Below are 17,885 nucleotides of genomic sequence, written 5' to 3'. Positions count from 1 at the left end.
TTGGATAGCCGTTAAAATGTTTCTCAAACATTGTATACATTTTTGAAAAATTTCTGAAAAAATTGCACCTTTAACAGAATTACTCCACAACTAGTAAGAACTGCTCCACAGTTAACAGAAGTGTTATATTATTAACGCTGCGCGGCACATTTACAGAATTACTCACCAATTGTCTAAATGTTCAACAACACTGGCCGCAGCTGTTGATGAGACAACGGGCAACACAGACAAAAAGAAGAAAATCTAGTTTCCGTCTGCAAATTAAATTTAACTAGTATTTCGTAGCAAAAATTAACATACAAGATGTCCAAACTATTGGGTGTGCCACTGAAGAAGCCGTCAGAGGTGGACATAGTAAAGCCTCTGAACAATCTCATACAAAGCACCTACAATGGTGCCAGCGCCGAGGAGAAGGCGCAGTATGCGGACGCAGTAAATGAGTTTTCAAAGCAACGCAATACGGCAATTTGGAAGTTTTTCGAAAAGTATGAGGCATCGCTGGAAGTCGTTTATGCGTAAGTCTGATTTGCGATCAGGTTTAAGATAGCTCCTGATAGCTTGTTTATGGTTTGATATTAAAATTGTTCCATGACTCATGGCGGTTGATAGCATTCAAGTAGCTGTAATTAATCATTGTATGTGTATGTGTGTGTGAGTGTGTGTGTGTTGTGTTCTGTGAGCGAGGGAGTGTGCATGTATGAAAGAGCTAGCTTTACCCAGACGTAAACACAATCAAAAAGCGGATGACGTCGTCTCTAATGAGGCGCCGCTGGCGTTTGGTTTCACTTTTATTTATTTTAGCTACTACGATCAAATATGCGCATTAGAGACAAAGATATCCGCTGGCGAGCTGCAGATACCCTTCAAGTGGAAAGATGCCTTCGACAAGGGCTCCATTTTCGGTGGCAAAATCAGTCTGAGTAAGTCTTGTGCCTATGGCGAAATAAGCAACCGGTTTAATAAAGTTTCTTAACTTTCAGCTCACACCTCGCTGCTGTACGAGAAGGTTTGCGTGCTTTTCAACATTGCCGCCTTGCAGAGTAGTGTGGCTTCTAGTCAGCAGCTTGACACGGATGAGGGTCTCAAGCTGGCTATCAAGCTGCTGCAGCAAAGCGCTGGCATCTTCCAATATTTAAAGGGCGCCACGCCCGCAGCGGTGCCCTCAGAGCCCACTCCAGACTTGAGTCAGGATACGCTGATTGTGCTCCAGGCCTTGATGGTGGCACAAGCTCAGGAGGTGTTCATACTGAAGGCTATTAAGGGTGAAATAACACCAACAGACAAATATAATTCGCTACTAATAAACTCCACTTTCCGCAGACAACATGAAGGAACAAATCATAGCCAAGCTGTGCTGTCAGGCTGAGGAATTCTATGCTGATGTGCTGCGTGCCATGCAAAAGGAGTCCGTACGCAGTCTCTGGGAGAAGGAGTGGATACCCACAGTGGCTGGCAAGCAGGCAGGTTTCCATGCACTAACGCAGTTGTATCAGAGTCTGGTCTGTCGTTCGTCCAAAAAGATTGGCGAGGAGATTGCGCGCCTTCGCAACGCCATCGATCTGTTCAAAGCAGCCCAGTCCCGTGGCGGCAACGAGACCTACCTGGATGAGTACTTCAGTCGCGCCAAGCGCAACCTCGCCGAGTCCACCAAGGACAATGAGTTCATCTACAATGAAATGATACCAGAGCTGAGTACCTTGGCCTCGCCCGGCAAGGCGCAGCTGGCCAAACCGCTGCCCATAGCCACGCCCATGTCTGGCAATTTTAAGGACATCTTTAGCAATCTGGTGCCCGTTGAGCTGCATCGCGCACTGACCGCTTCCGATATGCGCAAGAACGAGATTGTCAATGCGGAAATCATGAAGCTGCGTGATGCAACCCAGACCTTGAATGCTGTGCTGGCCAGCTTGAATCTGCCGGCTGCTGTCGAGATAACGGACGGCAGCAGCGGTCTGCCGCCTTCACTGCGAGAGAAGGCCCATGAGGTGCGCGAAAAGGGCGGCATTGAAAATGTGCAGACACTACTGAAGGATTTGCCCGAGCTGCTCAATCGCAATCGCGAGATATTAGATGAAACCGAGCGGCTGCTGGACGAGGAGCGGGACTCGGACAATCAGCTGCGCGCACAGTTTAAGGAGCGCTGGACACGCATCAGCTCGGACAAGTTGACCGAAATGTTCCGCACTAATTCCAAGAAGTATCGCGAGGTCATCACCAATGCCATCGAGGCCGATAAGGTGGTGCGCCAGAAATTCGAGGCTAATCAGAAAGGCATAGAGCTGCTCTCCCTGCCGCCCGAGCAGATACAACAGTCGCTGCCTTCGGCCAGCGGCAGCGTGGATCCCAACTGCTCCAGTGTGGTGCGTCTAAAGCAGCTAATGGAAGCTGTTGAGACCATCAAAGCGGAGCGCGACGCTGTCGAATCGGAACTGAAGTCGGCCACGTTCAATATGAAGGACGAGTTTCTGCTTGCTCTGCAAAAGGATGGTGCCATCGATGAGCCTGCCTTGTCGCTGGCGCGCATTGGCCAAGTGCTGAACCCACTGCAGGCACAGGTTAAGGAGAGCGTGGAACGGCAGGCATCGTTGGTCGCCGATATTCAAAGTGCTCATGCGGCCTTCGTCTCCGAGACGGGCAACTGCGGCAGCTCGCGCGACAAACTGTACCAGGAGCTGGCCACCGCCTACGACAGTTACATCGAGCTGTCGGGCAATCTGCAGGAGGGCACCAAGTTTTATAATGACCTCACCCAGCTGCTGGTTGTGTTTCAGAATAAGATCAGTGATTTTGTGTTTGCACGCAAAACCGAAAAGGAAGAGCTGCTCAAGGATCTAACCACTGAATCGAGTCGCCAGGCACCGCCGGCCACACCGGCTCTGCCATCACACTATGCATCTACATCGGGCAGCGGCAGTGGTGCGTTGTATTTAATATCCAAATCCTGTTTGAGTTCAAGTTAACTATTTAATCCATTTCCAGATTTTCCAAACGTGCCCGCTGGTGCTCCGCCCGCAACAGCTGCCGCAGCGAATGTGCCGTATCCGGCTCAAGTGCACATGCCAGTACCGTATGGCGCCTCTTCGAATGTGCCGTATCCCACTTATGTGCCACCGCCCATGCCGCAAAGCTTCAATCCCTATGCCACACTCCCATATCCAGGCAGTAAGTAGGCTAATCTTTGCCTAAATGAAGCTAGCTTTAACGGTATTTTCGTATATTTTGCAGATTATCAATATGGTGGCTTCCCTCAGGGCCCCCCGCCCGGCCACTATGGCACCTATCCCGGCAGTTTTGCACATCAACAGGGCGGCTATCCCAACCAGAAACCGCCCGGTTGGTAAATTGACGAGCTTTATTCCACATCAATTATCTCAATCTGTGTTTAGCCTGCGGCTCTATATGTTATTCGTGAATCTAGATTCTATCTAAACCTGGATTGGTTATGGCATTTAATGCGCGCACCCCGGCCACCCTTTTTGGTTCTGTTGCAAATTGTATCAAATATAACAAAATGAATGCTTATTGGATTTTAATCTCATATACGTATCACAATAAACGTTCCGTCATAGCGCTATATTCTTTGATTTTGGCCCAGCCGGCGAAAGAACTCCCTTTTGATAGTCGCAATGCAGCGCGGCGCACACATGCTATTGATTAGCTGCTCCAGCGTAGAGCTGATAATGTTATCCTCCCGGTTCAACTGGGTTGCGCCATGCCGCTTGGCATTGTTTGAGAGCAGCTGAGTGTACGCCTCCTTGGACATTACGTCCAGGGCACGCACGCGCACTTCAACGCTGCTTAGGAGTTTAAACACCTCGCTCTGTCCCAAATACTCAGCGTCCCACAGTTTCCGTTTGCTTGCCGAGCTTGGATCCTGCACTGCACGCTCAAACTGACTGAAGAGTGAGCTAGCAGAGTCGGCGATCTCGTCCAGCTGATTGGGATTCAATAAATACTGCTTCATTTGATCGCTCTCGCCTTTAACGAAGCTCTCGACAACATGTTTGACTATGAGCTCATCTAGGATCAAGTCCAGGTCAGTCTTAAGCGGCACCCAATAGTTCACGCTCAACGACGTCGCCACCGCCTCCACATAGTGCCACCAGTGACGAGGCACAATCAGCACATCGCCCGGATGCAGCAGACAATGATAGGCCTGACCCTGGAATTGCTCGTAGTGGCTCAGTTTGTCTGGCGCGGGTGCATAGAAGTTCTCCAAGCAGTAAACACTTGACTCTTCGTAGGGTATGCGTGAGCTTTGCAATGCAGTCTCCGGCGGAAAGAGTAACCAGGATTTGCTGCCGTATGCTTGCACCACGATATTGACACCATAGGTATCATAATGGCACGGTGTATTAGCGCATTTCGATCCCAACCAGAGGCTATAGTCGTTCTGGTGTTCTGCAAATCCAAAGCATTTGAAATCAATGCCCGTCAGGCAGCTTGCGGGTATTTCGCCGGCACGTACATATTGATAAGCGGCCCACTCAGTCGGTTCCTGTCCTTCCTTTGTAAAATCATGAAGAAATTTGTGCATCGTCATTTTGACACGCTTTCGCTTCCGTTCCCATTGTGGCGTGTCACAGTCTGCGATGGCCATGCTCTCAAATGCCGGCAAACTGGAGACACTTGCATCCTTGTCATAGCGAGCACACCAATCCAACAGCGAGTCATCAAAGCATTCCCAGTGTATGGGAAAGTCTGGGAAAACTAGGGGAACATGTGTGTTAAGGATTATGTCGCGCAGGTTGGAGCTTAAATATGTGGCCATATGGGTAATTTTACTGTGAATTTGTGTGGCAACTTTGCCGGGCTTAAATTCATCCGTGCCAATGTTACACCGATAAGAATCGATAATTGTTGAAAATACTTTTATCGACGAACGCTGTGGCAGCTCTGTTCAACTAAGTAGCCAGACGTATCGTAAATAGATGGCGCCACCGAATCAGTTAAATTTGAATTCGAATTTAAATGTATGAGTTAGATGGCAATTAAATAATTTAATTTAGCGTAAATGCTAAAATCTGATTGCCCGCTTTTGCTCCATTTTAAGTGAAATGAGCTGCCAAACGACTGCTTACCACCCAATGGCATATGCCAGCAATAAATGCACACAAATTAATAAGCACTTTCCAAAGTTATGTAAATACAATTTAGTGAAATGTTATTTTAATTAGTGCACATTTCGGAATTACATAATTGCAATCAAGATTGCGTGTAAAACAAGTTCTGCAGATCAAGTTGTAGTCACCAATGCCTCCTCGCACGCAAACTAAACTTGCCCGTTACTGATTGCTTTTGCCGCTGCTGCTGCTGCTGCTGCTGCTGCTACGACGGTTGTTGTTGTTTTTGTTTGTTGTTGTTGTTTGTTGTTGTTGTTGTTGATACCGCCGCATATCGTGGTCATGGTTCTTAGGACTTGGTCTAAGCAACACTTTGAGATAATTATTTTGATATGACAGGCGGAAATGGAATGGCGTTAACAAGTTGCAACTTCTGGCAGCGGCCAGTGCGTTGATATCAAGACGCTTTACTTGTAGTTCGGAGATTGGGGTTTCACTTAGCTTATGCCATGCCACATTTATACCAATGAATGTTATCTGACTGCAATGTGGCATTTGATTGCCTGATATAACTGTTGTCGTAGCACGGCAATTTGCATTCAGGAATGCCATAAAGCAAAAGCATCCATCGGAGCCTGGCGGACTTTTGAAAAGTCCCCGCTCGGGCGCAACAGTTGACGGCATTTGTCATAAATGTGATTTATGTTTCATTCTTTAAGCTTTTTTCCTGCACACAAAACAACGAGTCATTAAATCTACTTAAGATGTCTACAGGCACGGGTGAAAAGTTCAATGTACGTGAGTCAGCAGCAAAGGAAAAGCATAAGCCAAGCCAAGAAAACAATTAAGCGCCAAAGTCGCCAAAAAACGCGAATGCACATTGCAACGACTGCGCAATACTCTGCTCGAAGGCTTTTAGCCCTAACTGTTGCGCACCCAGTATTAAATTGAAACCAGGAATAAAAACCATGTCCAGACAAACCCGAAACCAATTTTGTCAATAAATGGTCTGGCTAAAAACAATATCTTTTTGATTTATAAAAATAATTGTTTTGTTGTTGCACAAAACCCATATGCCCAGCTTGCCCTTCGCAAACAGTGTATAATGGGCAGAGAGTCAACAAGATTATTTATGCGCCAGTTTGAAGGTGCGCCTACTCTGACTTTTTTTGTCGTTTGCGAACGTATCATTATGATTGTTATTATTATTATTGTTACTTATTACTCGGGCGACTCGCTGTGCTGCTTACCCATGTGAGCTTGTATCTGTATCTCTAGAGCGCAAGCTTTTATCTGCCAAATGAGATATTGCGCATGCGCGCGCACCTACTCGCACTCGCCCCGTTTCCGTTTCCAGGCGGCTGCGCAGCTCTGGTTTGGGGCTTAGGCAGCGCACTCCCAGGCTTACGATCTCCGATTTCGAGTTCGCGTATAATAAGCAGCAAAAATTCTTAACAAAATTGCCCACGTTACGCTGCTTGAGCAGCTACAGGCAATTGCCAAAAAATAAGAATAAAGACATACACATGTACAAGCTTTGCTCTCAGGCGCCATTTAGGTATTCTTTCAGATAATGTATCTGTATCTCGAGCTGCTGTCACTCTGCTGTCAACTCTTTGTGTTTTTTTTCGGCCGCGTGCCCGTGTCAATAAACTGTTGCTGCAGGTACTTAAAAAATATTTTGTTGCTTGGTCCAAGGTTCTAATTTTGCCTCTAGGTTCGATTCGGGAACCTGGTTTCCCACATCAATGAACCAAATGAAAAATCTTCGTTTCTGTAAATTAAATGGATCGAAAAGACTTATTTTTTTAAATTTAAAATAAGAAACTCCGATCTCCACATATCGGCAAAACAGCTAGCCATATGCCTAAAATAAAAGGTGCGATTCGTGCCTTCCTTTAACCCACAACAACGCATTATAATTACAATTGTGTTTTTTAAATCAGTCGTCATATTTATTTGTTTAAACAAATTCGTACATGCACTTAAACATACGAGTAGCTGATTATTTCATAATAAATTCCAGTTGATTGTTAGTCACAGTTGCCTTTGTGGCGCCCAACGTGGGGTGGCACAAGCACAGTTACAGTTTTTTTTTATAAAAAATACATTTTTACTTTTGCAGAAATTGGACGGAAAAATGTTTGAAATAAAAACAGTCCACATTAGACTGGAACTCTACTCGCAGTTAGTTTTACTAGCCATAGGCTGATATTTAAATAGTTATACGAGTGGTACATAAATAAAAATATATATAATTATTAGCAAATGCCCACACCACAGTCTTATAGATGCATGCCCAGGTCAATCGACAGCGGAATACAAAGAAAATGTGAAAGTTGAACTTATGATATGATATTCTGGTAGAACTGCGGCTTTGTCTGATGCTCCTTGATCACGTAGAAGCCCTTCGGCTTGCCATTGCCCGCAAAATATTTATGGAAGCTCTGCTTGTTAACCGCCTGTGCGGGCGCATAATATGTGGGAGATTTCTGTTTCAACGATTTCTTATATTTGGATTTGCCGCTGCCCGCCGTAAAGGACTTCTCGATGGTATCGTTCTCCCAGGGTTTGCGCCATGTCGGTATCTTCTCAATGTCCAGCAGACGATTGCGATCCTCGGCCGAGACGTGCGCAAAATGCGGTTTCTTGTGCAGCGCCTGCTTTAAGACGGGCAGATTCCAATGATAGATACGGCCTGGTCGTCCATTCGAGCTGAACGGAAACGAGACCTGAAATGCGTCATGTATATTGATTAGATGGGCGTATACCAATAACAATTCAATTAACATTTCAACTAACAGAAACGAAAACAAGACCTGATGAGATGCCTTTCCCAATAACATTTGGTTAACATTAACAATATCGTTGAAATTAACTTTAACAGTAATAGTAACAGTTACAGAAACGAGAGCTGCAAAGCGACATGGCAGTACATTGACGAGATGCGTCTACCAACAGCATTTAAATTAACAGTAACAGTAATGTTTACAGAAACGAGCCATGCAATGCGTCATGCATATTGATTAGACGCGTCTGGCAATAACAGTAACAGTAACATTAACATTAATATTAGCCATATCCACGGCTTTTGGGGCCGCCGCCATAAATTAGTCAACGAGTGTCTCTAACAAATTGCATTTTTAATTGAAGTTGGTTAATGGCCATGGCTTGCATATTTATTTTCAGCTGGAGCCGTGAGAGCGTAATAATTTTTATGCTTGCCGCATCCAACAACATTGACATTGACACAGCTACAAAAACAACAGCAACAACAACAACTGCAACTGCAACTGCAATGGCATCTGCTGTGCGTATATAAATAGCTGAGACTGTGGAGTGCCTGTCACTGGCATTGCCACTGCCACAGCCTTTGCTACTGCTACTGCCACAACAGTGTCTGGAAGCTGTGCCCGAAGTTGGTAAGTCGGTCGCCATTTGGACGTGCATGTGCGCTCCAGCTATTTATACCCTGTACCCATTGCAATTGCAATATATAGTTATATTGGTTTCGTGCCAAACTATGTAAAGGACAGAAGGAGGTATTTCAGACTGCAAAAAGTCTTGAATAGCATCAAACTGTAGATTGTCTATGTGTTGAAGCGATTAAGTTTCAGGGACTATGAAAGCTAGGAAATTCAATTTATTTGTCCAGAGTTCCCAAAATCAATATAAATGGACATAAAGGCTAGGTGTCTTGAATAAGTATGCTCATGGGACCGAAGATGATTAAGAGAGCATATTCTAGAAGAAAGTGTATGTATATGCATCTAACGACAGCGCACAGCTGGGCACAGGGTGTCTATAAGTCGGGCAGCCTTGACTAGAGCAGTCTTACATATGTGTTGTCTATATGGGTGAGCCATGACTGCAGCAGTCGACGAAATGCAATGGCCCAAATGGGTAATCCATTTTCTGTTTGGCCTCTATATGTTACTTTGTCTATATAAAACTGGGTGTGCGTGCGTGTGTGTGCGTATGTGAGTGCCCGTATGGGTGTGGTGTGCGTGTATTTGTGTTTGTTTTTTGCAATTTGTTTTGTGCACATGCGCGCCCGATGCTTATCATCAGTTGGCCAGACCAGACCGAGCCCGTCCAGACCAGGCCCGACCAGGCCGAGGCAAGAGCTTTAGAGCCCGTTCTTTACATTGTTTTTCTACTCGCTCGCAGAGTGAAAAGGGGTATATTGGGTTTGTGCAATGTTCGACTTGCTGCCCGTCCATTGAAAGGCACGAAGCCAGAGACTCAAACCTGAAGGTTTATCTTCGTCGGATAGAGAAATACAATTTTCGAGAAAAACTATTCCAGAAAACTATAACTTCCAAAGTCCTCCTTTAAGAATCGATACAAAAACTTTCTCAATGTATATATTCCACAGTTTTAAGGATAGGCTGATCAATTTAGAGGTGAACCATTCTTCAAAGATTGACGAAGGATATTTTTTTAGACCACGCCCATTCTGTTCCTTTAATTTAAGAAAATCTGCATCATCCTTAGAGATAGAATTATCCATATTTTAATGAGCTACTTTAGTTGGAAAGATTCGAAAATATTTTGACTCGAAAATTGAAATCTTTAGCTCTCACTAAATTAAGCGAATAGATGTGTGAGCGGGTATTGGGCAGTCGGTTATATCCGACTGCAACATTCTGGCTTGTGTTTTTTTTTTTTTTTTGCTGATGGCTTTGGTGTAACCTAATGGAATCCCGTTTACCTTTTTCCCGTTAGCTTTCAACGCCAACGCCTCGCTTGCCCCTGGAGTCGCCGGAGACTTTGTGTTGCTGTTGCTCATTTGATGCGGCAACTGCGACTGTTGCTGCTGCTGCCCCTTTGCTGCCACATCCAGCGCATTCCGCATGCTGTTGGGCGCTGTATAGTAGTGCAGATTTGGCGGCAATTTGATGATGAACATGTGTGAATCATCCCGCGATGCGTGACGTCGTGACTCAACCGCCAAGCGTTTCCGGTTGTGGCTATTGGGCGCCTTCACCTTCATGAAGCCCATTTTGCTGCAAGTGCGGCAAAGAGAGAACCAGACGCAGAGCGAGAAAGAGAGAAATACGGAGAAAGAGTCTTATATATATAGAGTTTAGAAGAAGTGTGTCGGGGAGGGGGCTGTCTCTGTCTGGCAAGCTCTAAACGTTTACCATGAATATATCATAATATAATTTATGGCCGCACAGATACGCCAGCAACAACAACAACAACTGCAGCAACAACTGACGTGCAACAGTTTTGCAGTTGTTCTTGTTCTTTGGCACTAGACACGTTGCATTAATTAAGCCCAAAATGAGCGTTGCGCCCCCCTGCCCCGACAGCCCGCCCCCGTTTCGATACTCACTTGAGCAGCTTCTTGTTGAGTCCATGAGCGCCTCTTGTCAGTTGTTTTTGTTGCTTTGTGCCGGACAAAGGAGCTGGCACCACATCGCTCTGACTGGCACGCAGCTGCAACTGCTGCTGTTGGTATTTGTCCTGCCTCTTGATTTTATACATATGCGCGGCATCCTTGGCAGTCGCTGGCGTTGGCATTGCCAATGACTTGGGTGAGGAGTTGCTACCGCTACCGCTCCCGCTGCCATCAGCCTGAGCCGCTGCAGCCAGGCAAAGCAAGCAGCATAAACTGCAAAATGAAACAACTTTTATGGTCTGTCTTTCTTTTTTTTTGTTTTTCTTTTATATGCCAGTATTTTTGGATTTTATGTGCGAAATTCTATAAGGGATTAAGCCGCCTGCGGTTGAGGGGCAGCTCCAGCTCTCTCAGGTTCAGGGTCAATCAAGCGTCAGCGGCTTCCACATTCGATTGGCACTGTAATCCCAGTCAAGAGTCAAGTGAATGCATTTTGAGCTGAATTTAAGTAGCGGCCATTCTTTGAAATTGTAAACCCAACACGAACGAACGACCAAACGGCCCAACTGACAATTGGCCAAAGGGTGCTGGCTAGAGATGTGCGCGTGTCGTGCTTTTCTAACAACACACAAAGCGAACACGAAATTCAATTTAAAAAACGTTCGCTTAAATAGATAATATCAACTATGTTGTATTTAAACGTTATTTTACAGTTTTTATTAAGATTTAAATAAATATTAATTAATTAAAGTCCGATTTGAGATATACGCATAAGTTTAAAATATTTCAAAATTGCATCATGTTTAAAACGCCTATTAAATGTAAGTAAACCTTAAAAAAATCACTAATAACCAATTTTTATTTTTACCACAGTTACCAAATATTGTTTTCTTTTATTATAATTATTATTAAGAGGGCATAGTTAGACGTTTAATCTATCTATTTTATATTATCTTCATATTTCTGTGATTAGTCGTGTTGACACGCTCTCGCACGAAATTGGATTTTCTTGACACGAATAAATCGTGTTAAGTTGGTTGTGATCGTGTCACGATGGAAATCACGATATGCTCTCAACTTTAGTGCATGCTACAAAGTTCTGATGCTGTTGTTGTTGTCGTTGCTATTGCCCACCAATAATAGGGAAGAAAGCGCAAAGAAAATCGGCTAAAAATGCAAATGAGCACGTACACACACACACACACACACACACACAAAACTAGAGTCAATTACAATGTAATATGTGTGTAAAGTGAAAAGTTGAGGAAACGGCCATAGACGAAAGTCACATGCGCTTCGGTTCAGTGGAAAAGCATACGATGACACACGGGGTGTGACAGAATTCCTCTTGAAAGAAACAACAACGGCAACAACAACAATACATTCATAAGAGTTTTAGAATGTAACGGACTGGCAGAGTGCTCCAGAAAATCGTTAGGCTGTGCCAATCGATGTCGTCTCGGCGCAAAGTTATTGACCGACTAAGCAGTTGGCCATTTTAGAGGCCGATGGCAGCGCTGGCAACAAATTATACTGGACACATGCTTATGTATGCTTATGTATTGACGAAGTTTTATGCATCAAATGTAACCGAAGGCGACCACAGCGAAGCGACGTGCCTGGCATTTGGCAGTGGGTCCCAAGACAAGACTCAGCCTGAAGACTCTCACACACATAATGCATGCAACGTTCTAAGCACAAAGAAAAAAAAAATCAAAACAAGACGTCTATTAAGCATGCCGTAGTTTAAATACCCTTACAATAATTTCATGTTCGATTTAGAATGAAATTTGAACAACAAATCGTCGCATTTGGTGTGCACCTGTCTGTTTAGCTTATTAACAAAACCCATCGGGAGCGTTGCCAGAAAGTACACTGCTTATGGAACAGCAAGAATATACTGTCTTATTAATGCCAATGCAGTTTATAATGCTTTTTCCCATCCAATGGCAGTATTTAATTACAGTTCGATTATATTTATAAATGCAGTGCAGTCGGTATTGAAAGCGTTGCCAGAAATTATGCCGTTTACAGAGCAGCCAGACTTCTATAAATCTATGCGTTTTAATGAAGTGTAAAAAAACCTTGCCAGATATTGAGCTTTTTGTATTTCATTTTGTAAGGCCCTCGCCAGACAAATTGCTATAGCAACTTATCGAAAGCTTTGCCAGAAATTTCGCTGTGACAGAGCAGCCAGACTGTTAACTTGTCTGAATGTACAAAGCCTATTTTTAATGTTTTACAAATGTAGTTACTTAGCCACAATACCCTTAAAAAGAGCATAAAAGTACTTTGATCGAAGCTGGCATAAATTGTGAGTCAAGAACCAATGCGCCCCCCAGGCGGGATTAGAGGCTGCCGCCACTGATGGATGCCTGAGCAGGGGCAAGCCGTAGTTAGTGCAAAGTCGTTGACTCTCCGGCCCTGGGCATATGGCACGCCAATATGCACTGCCGAATGCCAGCCCAGCAGTCAAATCAAAAAGCATTCCAATCGACACGTATTTAGCACAATCCACCAATCGTACCCAACCCAGAGCTGTGGTTCGTTTTCGTGGCCTGAGCTGAGGTCCAGTTGTGGTCCAACAACGCACAGATAAATGGCAAAATAATCGAATGCAGCTCCCTTTTTTGAGCGCGCGCGGCAGACAGCATGTGCGGCGTATGTGAATTATTAATGTAACCAGCACAAAGGAGCCCCCGGGCAATAACCACAACAACCTCAACAACAACAGCAGCAAAAACAACCGAAAACAACGAACAACACAAAATTTGCGTGTTCGAAAAGACAAATTTTAAAGGGCTGCGTGTCAAAATTGAACAGATTTTGTGGCCAGACGCAGACACAACTCAGCAGATTGGCTTTTCAATTGCACACACAATAAAAAGCCAGAGACAACAGTTATCTGTGGGCTGACGCACAATAAATACCCTGGAATGTCATTAACTGAATTGTCATTTCAATAGGAACTATCTGATAAAAAAGTTCGATATAACATTTCTTCCATGTTGGTTATACACAAAATTCACTAAACACTAAACATTTTTCCAGTTTTTTTTACATAAACTATATTATATAGTGATATTATCCGGCCGATTCTAATTTGATCAAGAACATTTTACTTTTTTAGATATTACGTTTAAAGATAATTTAAGCTTTTAGACATTTTTAGGAAACTAATGAACTCGCAATTATTAAGTTATATTAATATATGGATATCCAACTAGTGGGAAGGTCAGCAGGATGAATCCTCGTCAGCCTGCGCGGAGCAAAGACACACTTAGACAGCAAAGGCACACTTGGAACATTCTGATAAACCTTCTATTATAAAGTTTCACAAATACCAGATATTGTTCTCGCTTCCCACAACTGAATGATTTGGTTACCTTTTGGTTACGGAAATGTCCTATTTTATGCAATATACATTTCAAGTCCAGATAAGTATACTGCATGATACTTTTAAGAAGAAATTTATTTGTCTTCTAAGAAAAATATTTCATAAATAGTTTTTCATATATGCACATACATAACATACATACGTATTTCTTATATACTTGTTTTACCTGTTATTTTTGTTGTCGAAATTGAATATTGTGTTATAACCATGTTTAGAATAGACTTAAAGGCCTTGGTTCAACTGTCCAAGTCCACGGAGGACCCATTGATCAAGCACAAGCGCATAAAGTGCGGCAAGGTGAGGTGAGTTCCGATAAGGATCGGCTAAAGGATAACTGCTCTATTTCAAACTTCCGCCAGCTATATGCTTTGTTATGCGCTGCAGAATGGCTTTCTGACCATAAGGCAGGCGAAACGCATAACCAGGCGGTCGCGCTCTAGTCGCCAGCCTAGGCATCAACGCACACTGCGGCGTTCCAGCCAAACCTGGATCGAGTGCGTCAGCGATGCTAGCAGCCAGACGAGCTTCGGTCGGATGTGCAATGTGGAAACTCATTTTCCCCTGGTTATCGATGTGGAGAGCCAAACGCCAGTATTGCACTATACGCATGCCGCCGTGGACACGCTGGATCTGAGCCTCAGGATATCCAGACATCAGCAGACCACCACACGCTTCTTTCATTCCACCAGCAGTCAGACAAAGCGCCGCACACTGGAGGAGCGCGCCACACAAATCGAAGTGAAACTCAAGACTAGGTGGACGCAAACAGATCCAAGGACCATGCCCACCAGCATGTCCAGCAGCACACAGACCATGGCCATTGTGGTGCAGCAGCGGGAGAGCTTTACACAGACGACACAGTCTGAGGACGAGGAAGAGCTGCTGAAGCCGCACGAGCGGGTATTTCAGCTGCTATTGAGATCTCTGAGTTGTCAGAGCAACTTGCTCCTGAATGGCGTGGCGTCCATCAATCAGCTGGTAGAATTCAAGCAGCTCGAACTGCAAAAGCAACGCCTAGAGGCGGAAGCCCAAGTTAAGGCACAGGCAGTTGCCAAGCTGCAAAAACTTAAGCAACTGCAGGCCAGAAGGTAAGCCAAGTATATACGCTACTTATATACGCACCCAGCTGATAAGCCAACGCTCTGCTTCCACAGAGCTCAGAAGCGCAGCAAGCACCAGCATTGCACCAGGAACAAGATTAGGGCAAGGCCAGCGCCTGAACCAAAGCAGCCAGAGAAGCAGACACAAACCACGCAGGCACACACCCAGACGGAGCACCCGGTCACAGAGTAGGTGTCATCAATAACATTGCTAATAATACCCTAAAATACCCTATAAACTATATACTTATATAGCTGCCGCAGCTCGCAAACGGAGCAGCTGGCAGAGCGGGTCGTCCGCTTGGCGGTGGCTGCCACGCAAACGGATCGGATCAAAGGATTCTCTTGGCTGCGGCGCAGTAGCTGAAACTGTATTCAGTATGTACTTACCATAGCCAGCGCCAGCTTGTTGCCGCATATGTTCTTGTTACCATTGTTGTTAAAGTTATTGTTCTTGTTGCAATCATTTTAATTAACATAAGCTGTTACGTGTTTTTTTGCTGTTGTTGCTCAAATTTGTATGCTTAGCGCATCGTTTGGTGGCGCCAAAGTTGCAGCAGGCATTTAATTTGCAAGCTGTTAAATTAACGTATCTGTTGGTCGCTATGTTAACTGAATGTCTGTTATGAATCACAGCTTTGGAATATATGCACTTCTGTTAGCCGCAGACACGTCCGCACGCGATAAAATCTCGCCAAACACTGAATGGGCAGCGGCCACGGCCAGGGCCAAAGTGGCCAATGTTTTGGCTTCGGGTTTGGGTTTGGGGATCGGCAGCGTCGGCGACTGCAACTTCGGTTTTTGTTTACGTCGCGTCGTTGTTCGTTGCTGCTGCTGTTGTTGTTGTTTTTGGTGTTGTCGGTATGCAAAAAGCCAACAAACAACAATAAGAAAGTCACGCTTAACGACTGTGACTGCGACTTGGCCAGAGTCTAGGCTGGACAGTAGAGCCACAAAAAAAGAGTATGCAAGTTCGATGCGGTGTGGTGAGGTGCTGTGCGGGGAGGTGGTGGGGGTGGCATACACAAAAGAATAAAGCATGGCTGCCGAAAAGCCGTCTGCTGTGGCTCGGGCGTGGTGTGAACGTGAGACAACTTTGGAGGAGATTGAGTCCTGCTCTTGCCACTCACTTGGCCGCTGATTGATTGTTATCCCGTACATATACGCCCTCTGCCGACAAATAAATACAAGAAAGAACAGTTATCTTTAGGTTAGCGAAGATTAAATACTCTTGCAGGCAAGTATACAAATTCGAATGTCAAACAACCGTACTATTATTCTTTTCCCGGCCAAAAGTTCGTGAAGGACTTGTGGAAATATGTTACAACACTCGATTGTTAATAGAATGTTGCTCATATCGGGTAAATACACCTTACCGTTCAAATGAAATGCATCACGAGTGATGCTGATCAAGAAAATATATGTGTACCTGATGGGTTTGGAGAGGACTCACTGTATGACAAAATTATAAGACCCCATGCAAGTGCATGGATAAAAAAGGGTTGCACTTTAATTGAGATTTATTTATGGCCTGGCCAAAGCCAAAGACAAAGAGCGCTTCATAATAATGAGCCAAACACGCGCAGTGGTTCACTCGACCTGGCAATATTTGGACAGCAGCAGGCAATTGAAAAGTCCAATTGTTGTTGTGTGTTCTTGTGTGTTGTTGTGGTTGTTGCTATTATTGTTGTGTGGTGGCAGGCTCTGGCACTTCAGCAGCCGCTGCACAAAGGCACCGGGCAACGGTGCGGAATCAGGTTTGGGTTCAAAATTGGGCGGGCACTCGGCCAGCTCGTTATTGTCAAATTGTTAGCCAAGCGCTGGGGCAGCGTTGCCAGCTGTCGCTACAAAAAAGTAGCGGAATCCAATGTTCACAATAGCTGCAAACAGTCGAATAACAGAACACAATTCACAATGTGAAAGCGGAGTTTTCTTTGAAGTAGTTGAGTACATTACTTTAGAGATTTAATCAGTGATTAGAAAATAATCAGGCGATAAGCAGGGCTGTCAACATATAAAGGAATAGTCAAATTTAGCTAGATAATAGCTGAATGCGCAGCACTGTTGCTGAGGCTGTGTTCTCTGCGTGCGTGTGTGTGTGTGTGTGGCTGGGTGGGTGCCGCTATAAGCTGACTTTGACATGGCAACTGTCTGTCGCTGGCCTGGAATGCACTACAGTTGCATTCACACAGAAAATTGAATTGAATTGGACCAGGCTAAGGACTAGGCCCGCACTAAGGTTAAGTGGCAGCTTGGCCACTCTATACTCTGGACAATTTGGCTCGGCCAACAAATTGCTTTGGCCTGCTGCTGCAGTGACGCCCAACAGCATTGCCAGACGTGGTCATGTTTGCTGGAATTACGCTAGTTTAGCTCAATTATGATTTGCACATTTCATGCTTAACTCCAAATCAAGTCAAAACTTTCACTTGGCACAGCCGAACAATGGCGCAGACATACAAAAAATAAAACAAAATGGCGCAGACAAGCCGCCAGAGACCCCGAAAAAAGGAAGAGCAGAAATACAGCTAGAAATGGCCAGAGCATCCTTCCGGTCTTGCGCCGAATGATTGAGCTGGACAGCCAAAAAAAAAAAGTGTAGAAAAAATAGAGAAAAGAAGAAATGCCATTCAACATAACGTATAAAAAGAAAATACCATTTCGTTGGTATGCACTCAGTTTTCCAAGGGGAACGTCATCCATTGTCATTAACAACTGACCATAAACAAGACATAAAATACACAGCTAAGAATGCGCGCTCTCTCTATGAGATTTCATGACTAAAAAATACCCTGTGCACTCGGCTGACTCTGCAAGACAAACATATATTATTTGTATTCTTACATTAATTCATATAGTGACAAGAACATATTTGTTTAGTGCGTCTTTTTTGACCACGCCCACTAGACTGCGAAGTATTTTAATTTCAACTTGAAAGTCCTCGCTATTTATTGACGACTAATAATGCAATTCTTTAG

General features: G+C 44.5%; 4 protein-coding genes across 5 annotated transcripts; 2 read left to right on the top strand and 2 right to left on the bottom strand.

Annotated features, from left to right (window-relative positions):
- The first annotated feature begins 194 nt into the window (after nt 1–194).
- On the top strand, nt 195–3,574 carry LOC115764869 (programmed cell death 6-interacting protein). The gene is made up of 6 exons (XM_030708146.1): nt 195–515; nt 802–920; nt 981–1,262; nt 1,321–2,916; nt 2,980–3,162; nt 3,226–3,574. The coding sequence occupies exons 1-6, from the start codon at nt 304–306 to the stop codon at nt 3,339–3,341; spliced, it is 2,508 nt and encodes an 835-aa protein (XP_030564006.1). The 5' UTR covers nt 195–303; the 3' UTR covers nt 3,342–3,574.
- Nucleotides 3,558–4,818, bottom strand: LOC115764870 (HSPB1-associated protein 1). Its single transcript, XM_030708148.1, has one exon. It carries the CDS (start codon nt 4,769–4,771, stop codon nt 3,572–3,574), a length of 1,200 nt encoding a protein of 399 aa, XP_030564008.1. The 5' UTR covers nt 4,772–4,818; the 3' UTR covers nt 3,558–3,571.
- A 2,256-nt stretch (nt 4,819–7,074) lies between these two features.
- On the bottom strand, nt 7,075–15,586 carry LOC115764998. Its single transcript, XM_030708338.1, has 4 exons — nt 15,298–15,586; nt 10,405–10,683; nt 9,778–10,072; nt 7,075–7,795 (listed from the first exon to the last, which is right to left on the bottom strand). Exons 1-4 carry the CDS (start codon nt 15,384–15,386, stop codon nt 7,409–7,411), a joined length of 1,050 nt encoding a protein of 349 aa, XP_030564198.1. The 5' UTR covers nt 15,387–15,586; the 3' UTR covers nt 7,075–7,408.
- LOC115764997 lies at nt 13,953–15,353 on the top strand. Of its 2 annotated transcripts, none has more exons than XM_030708335.1 (4): nt 13,953–14,109; nt 14,167–14,895; nt 14,962–15,096; nt 15,163–15,353. In XM_030708335.1, the coding sequence occupies exons 1-4, from the start codon at nt 14,015–14,017 to the stop codon at nt 15,272–15,274; spliced, it is 1,071 nt and encodes a 356-aa protein (XP_030564195.1). In that variant the 5' UTR covers nt 13,953–14,014; the 3' UTR covers nt 15,275–15,353. The 2 variants fall into 2 exon arrangements, with proteins under 2 accessions (XP_030564195.1, XP_030564197.1); XM_030708337.1 differs by having other exon boundaries at nt 14,087–14,104; nt 15,163–15,352.
- Nucleotides 15,587–17,885: the final 2,299 nt, after the last annotated feature.

This window comes from Drosophila novamexicana, unplaced genomic scaffold (assembly GCF_003285875.2).
Source record: "Drosophila novamexicana strain 15010-1031.04,08,12 unplaced genomic scaffold, DnovRS2.1 tig00000877-arrow-arrow-pilon, whole genome shotgun sequence".
In the NCBI taxonomy this organism is placed as follows: domain Eukaryota; kingdom Metazoa; phylum Arthropoda; class Insecta; order Diptera; family Drosophilidae; genus Drosophila; species Drosophila novamexicana.
The sequence above is the reverse complement of the archived record's forward strand: the minus strand, read 5'-3'. Positions and strand labels throughout refer to the sequence as shown.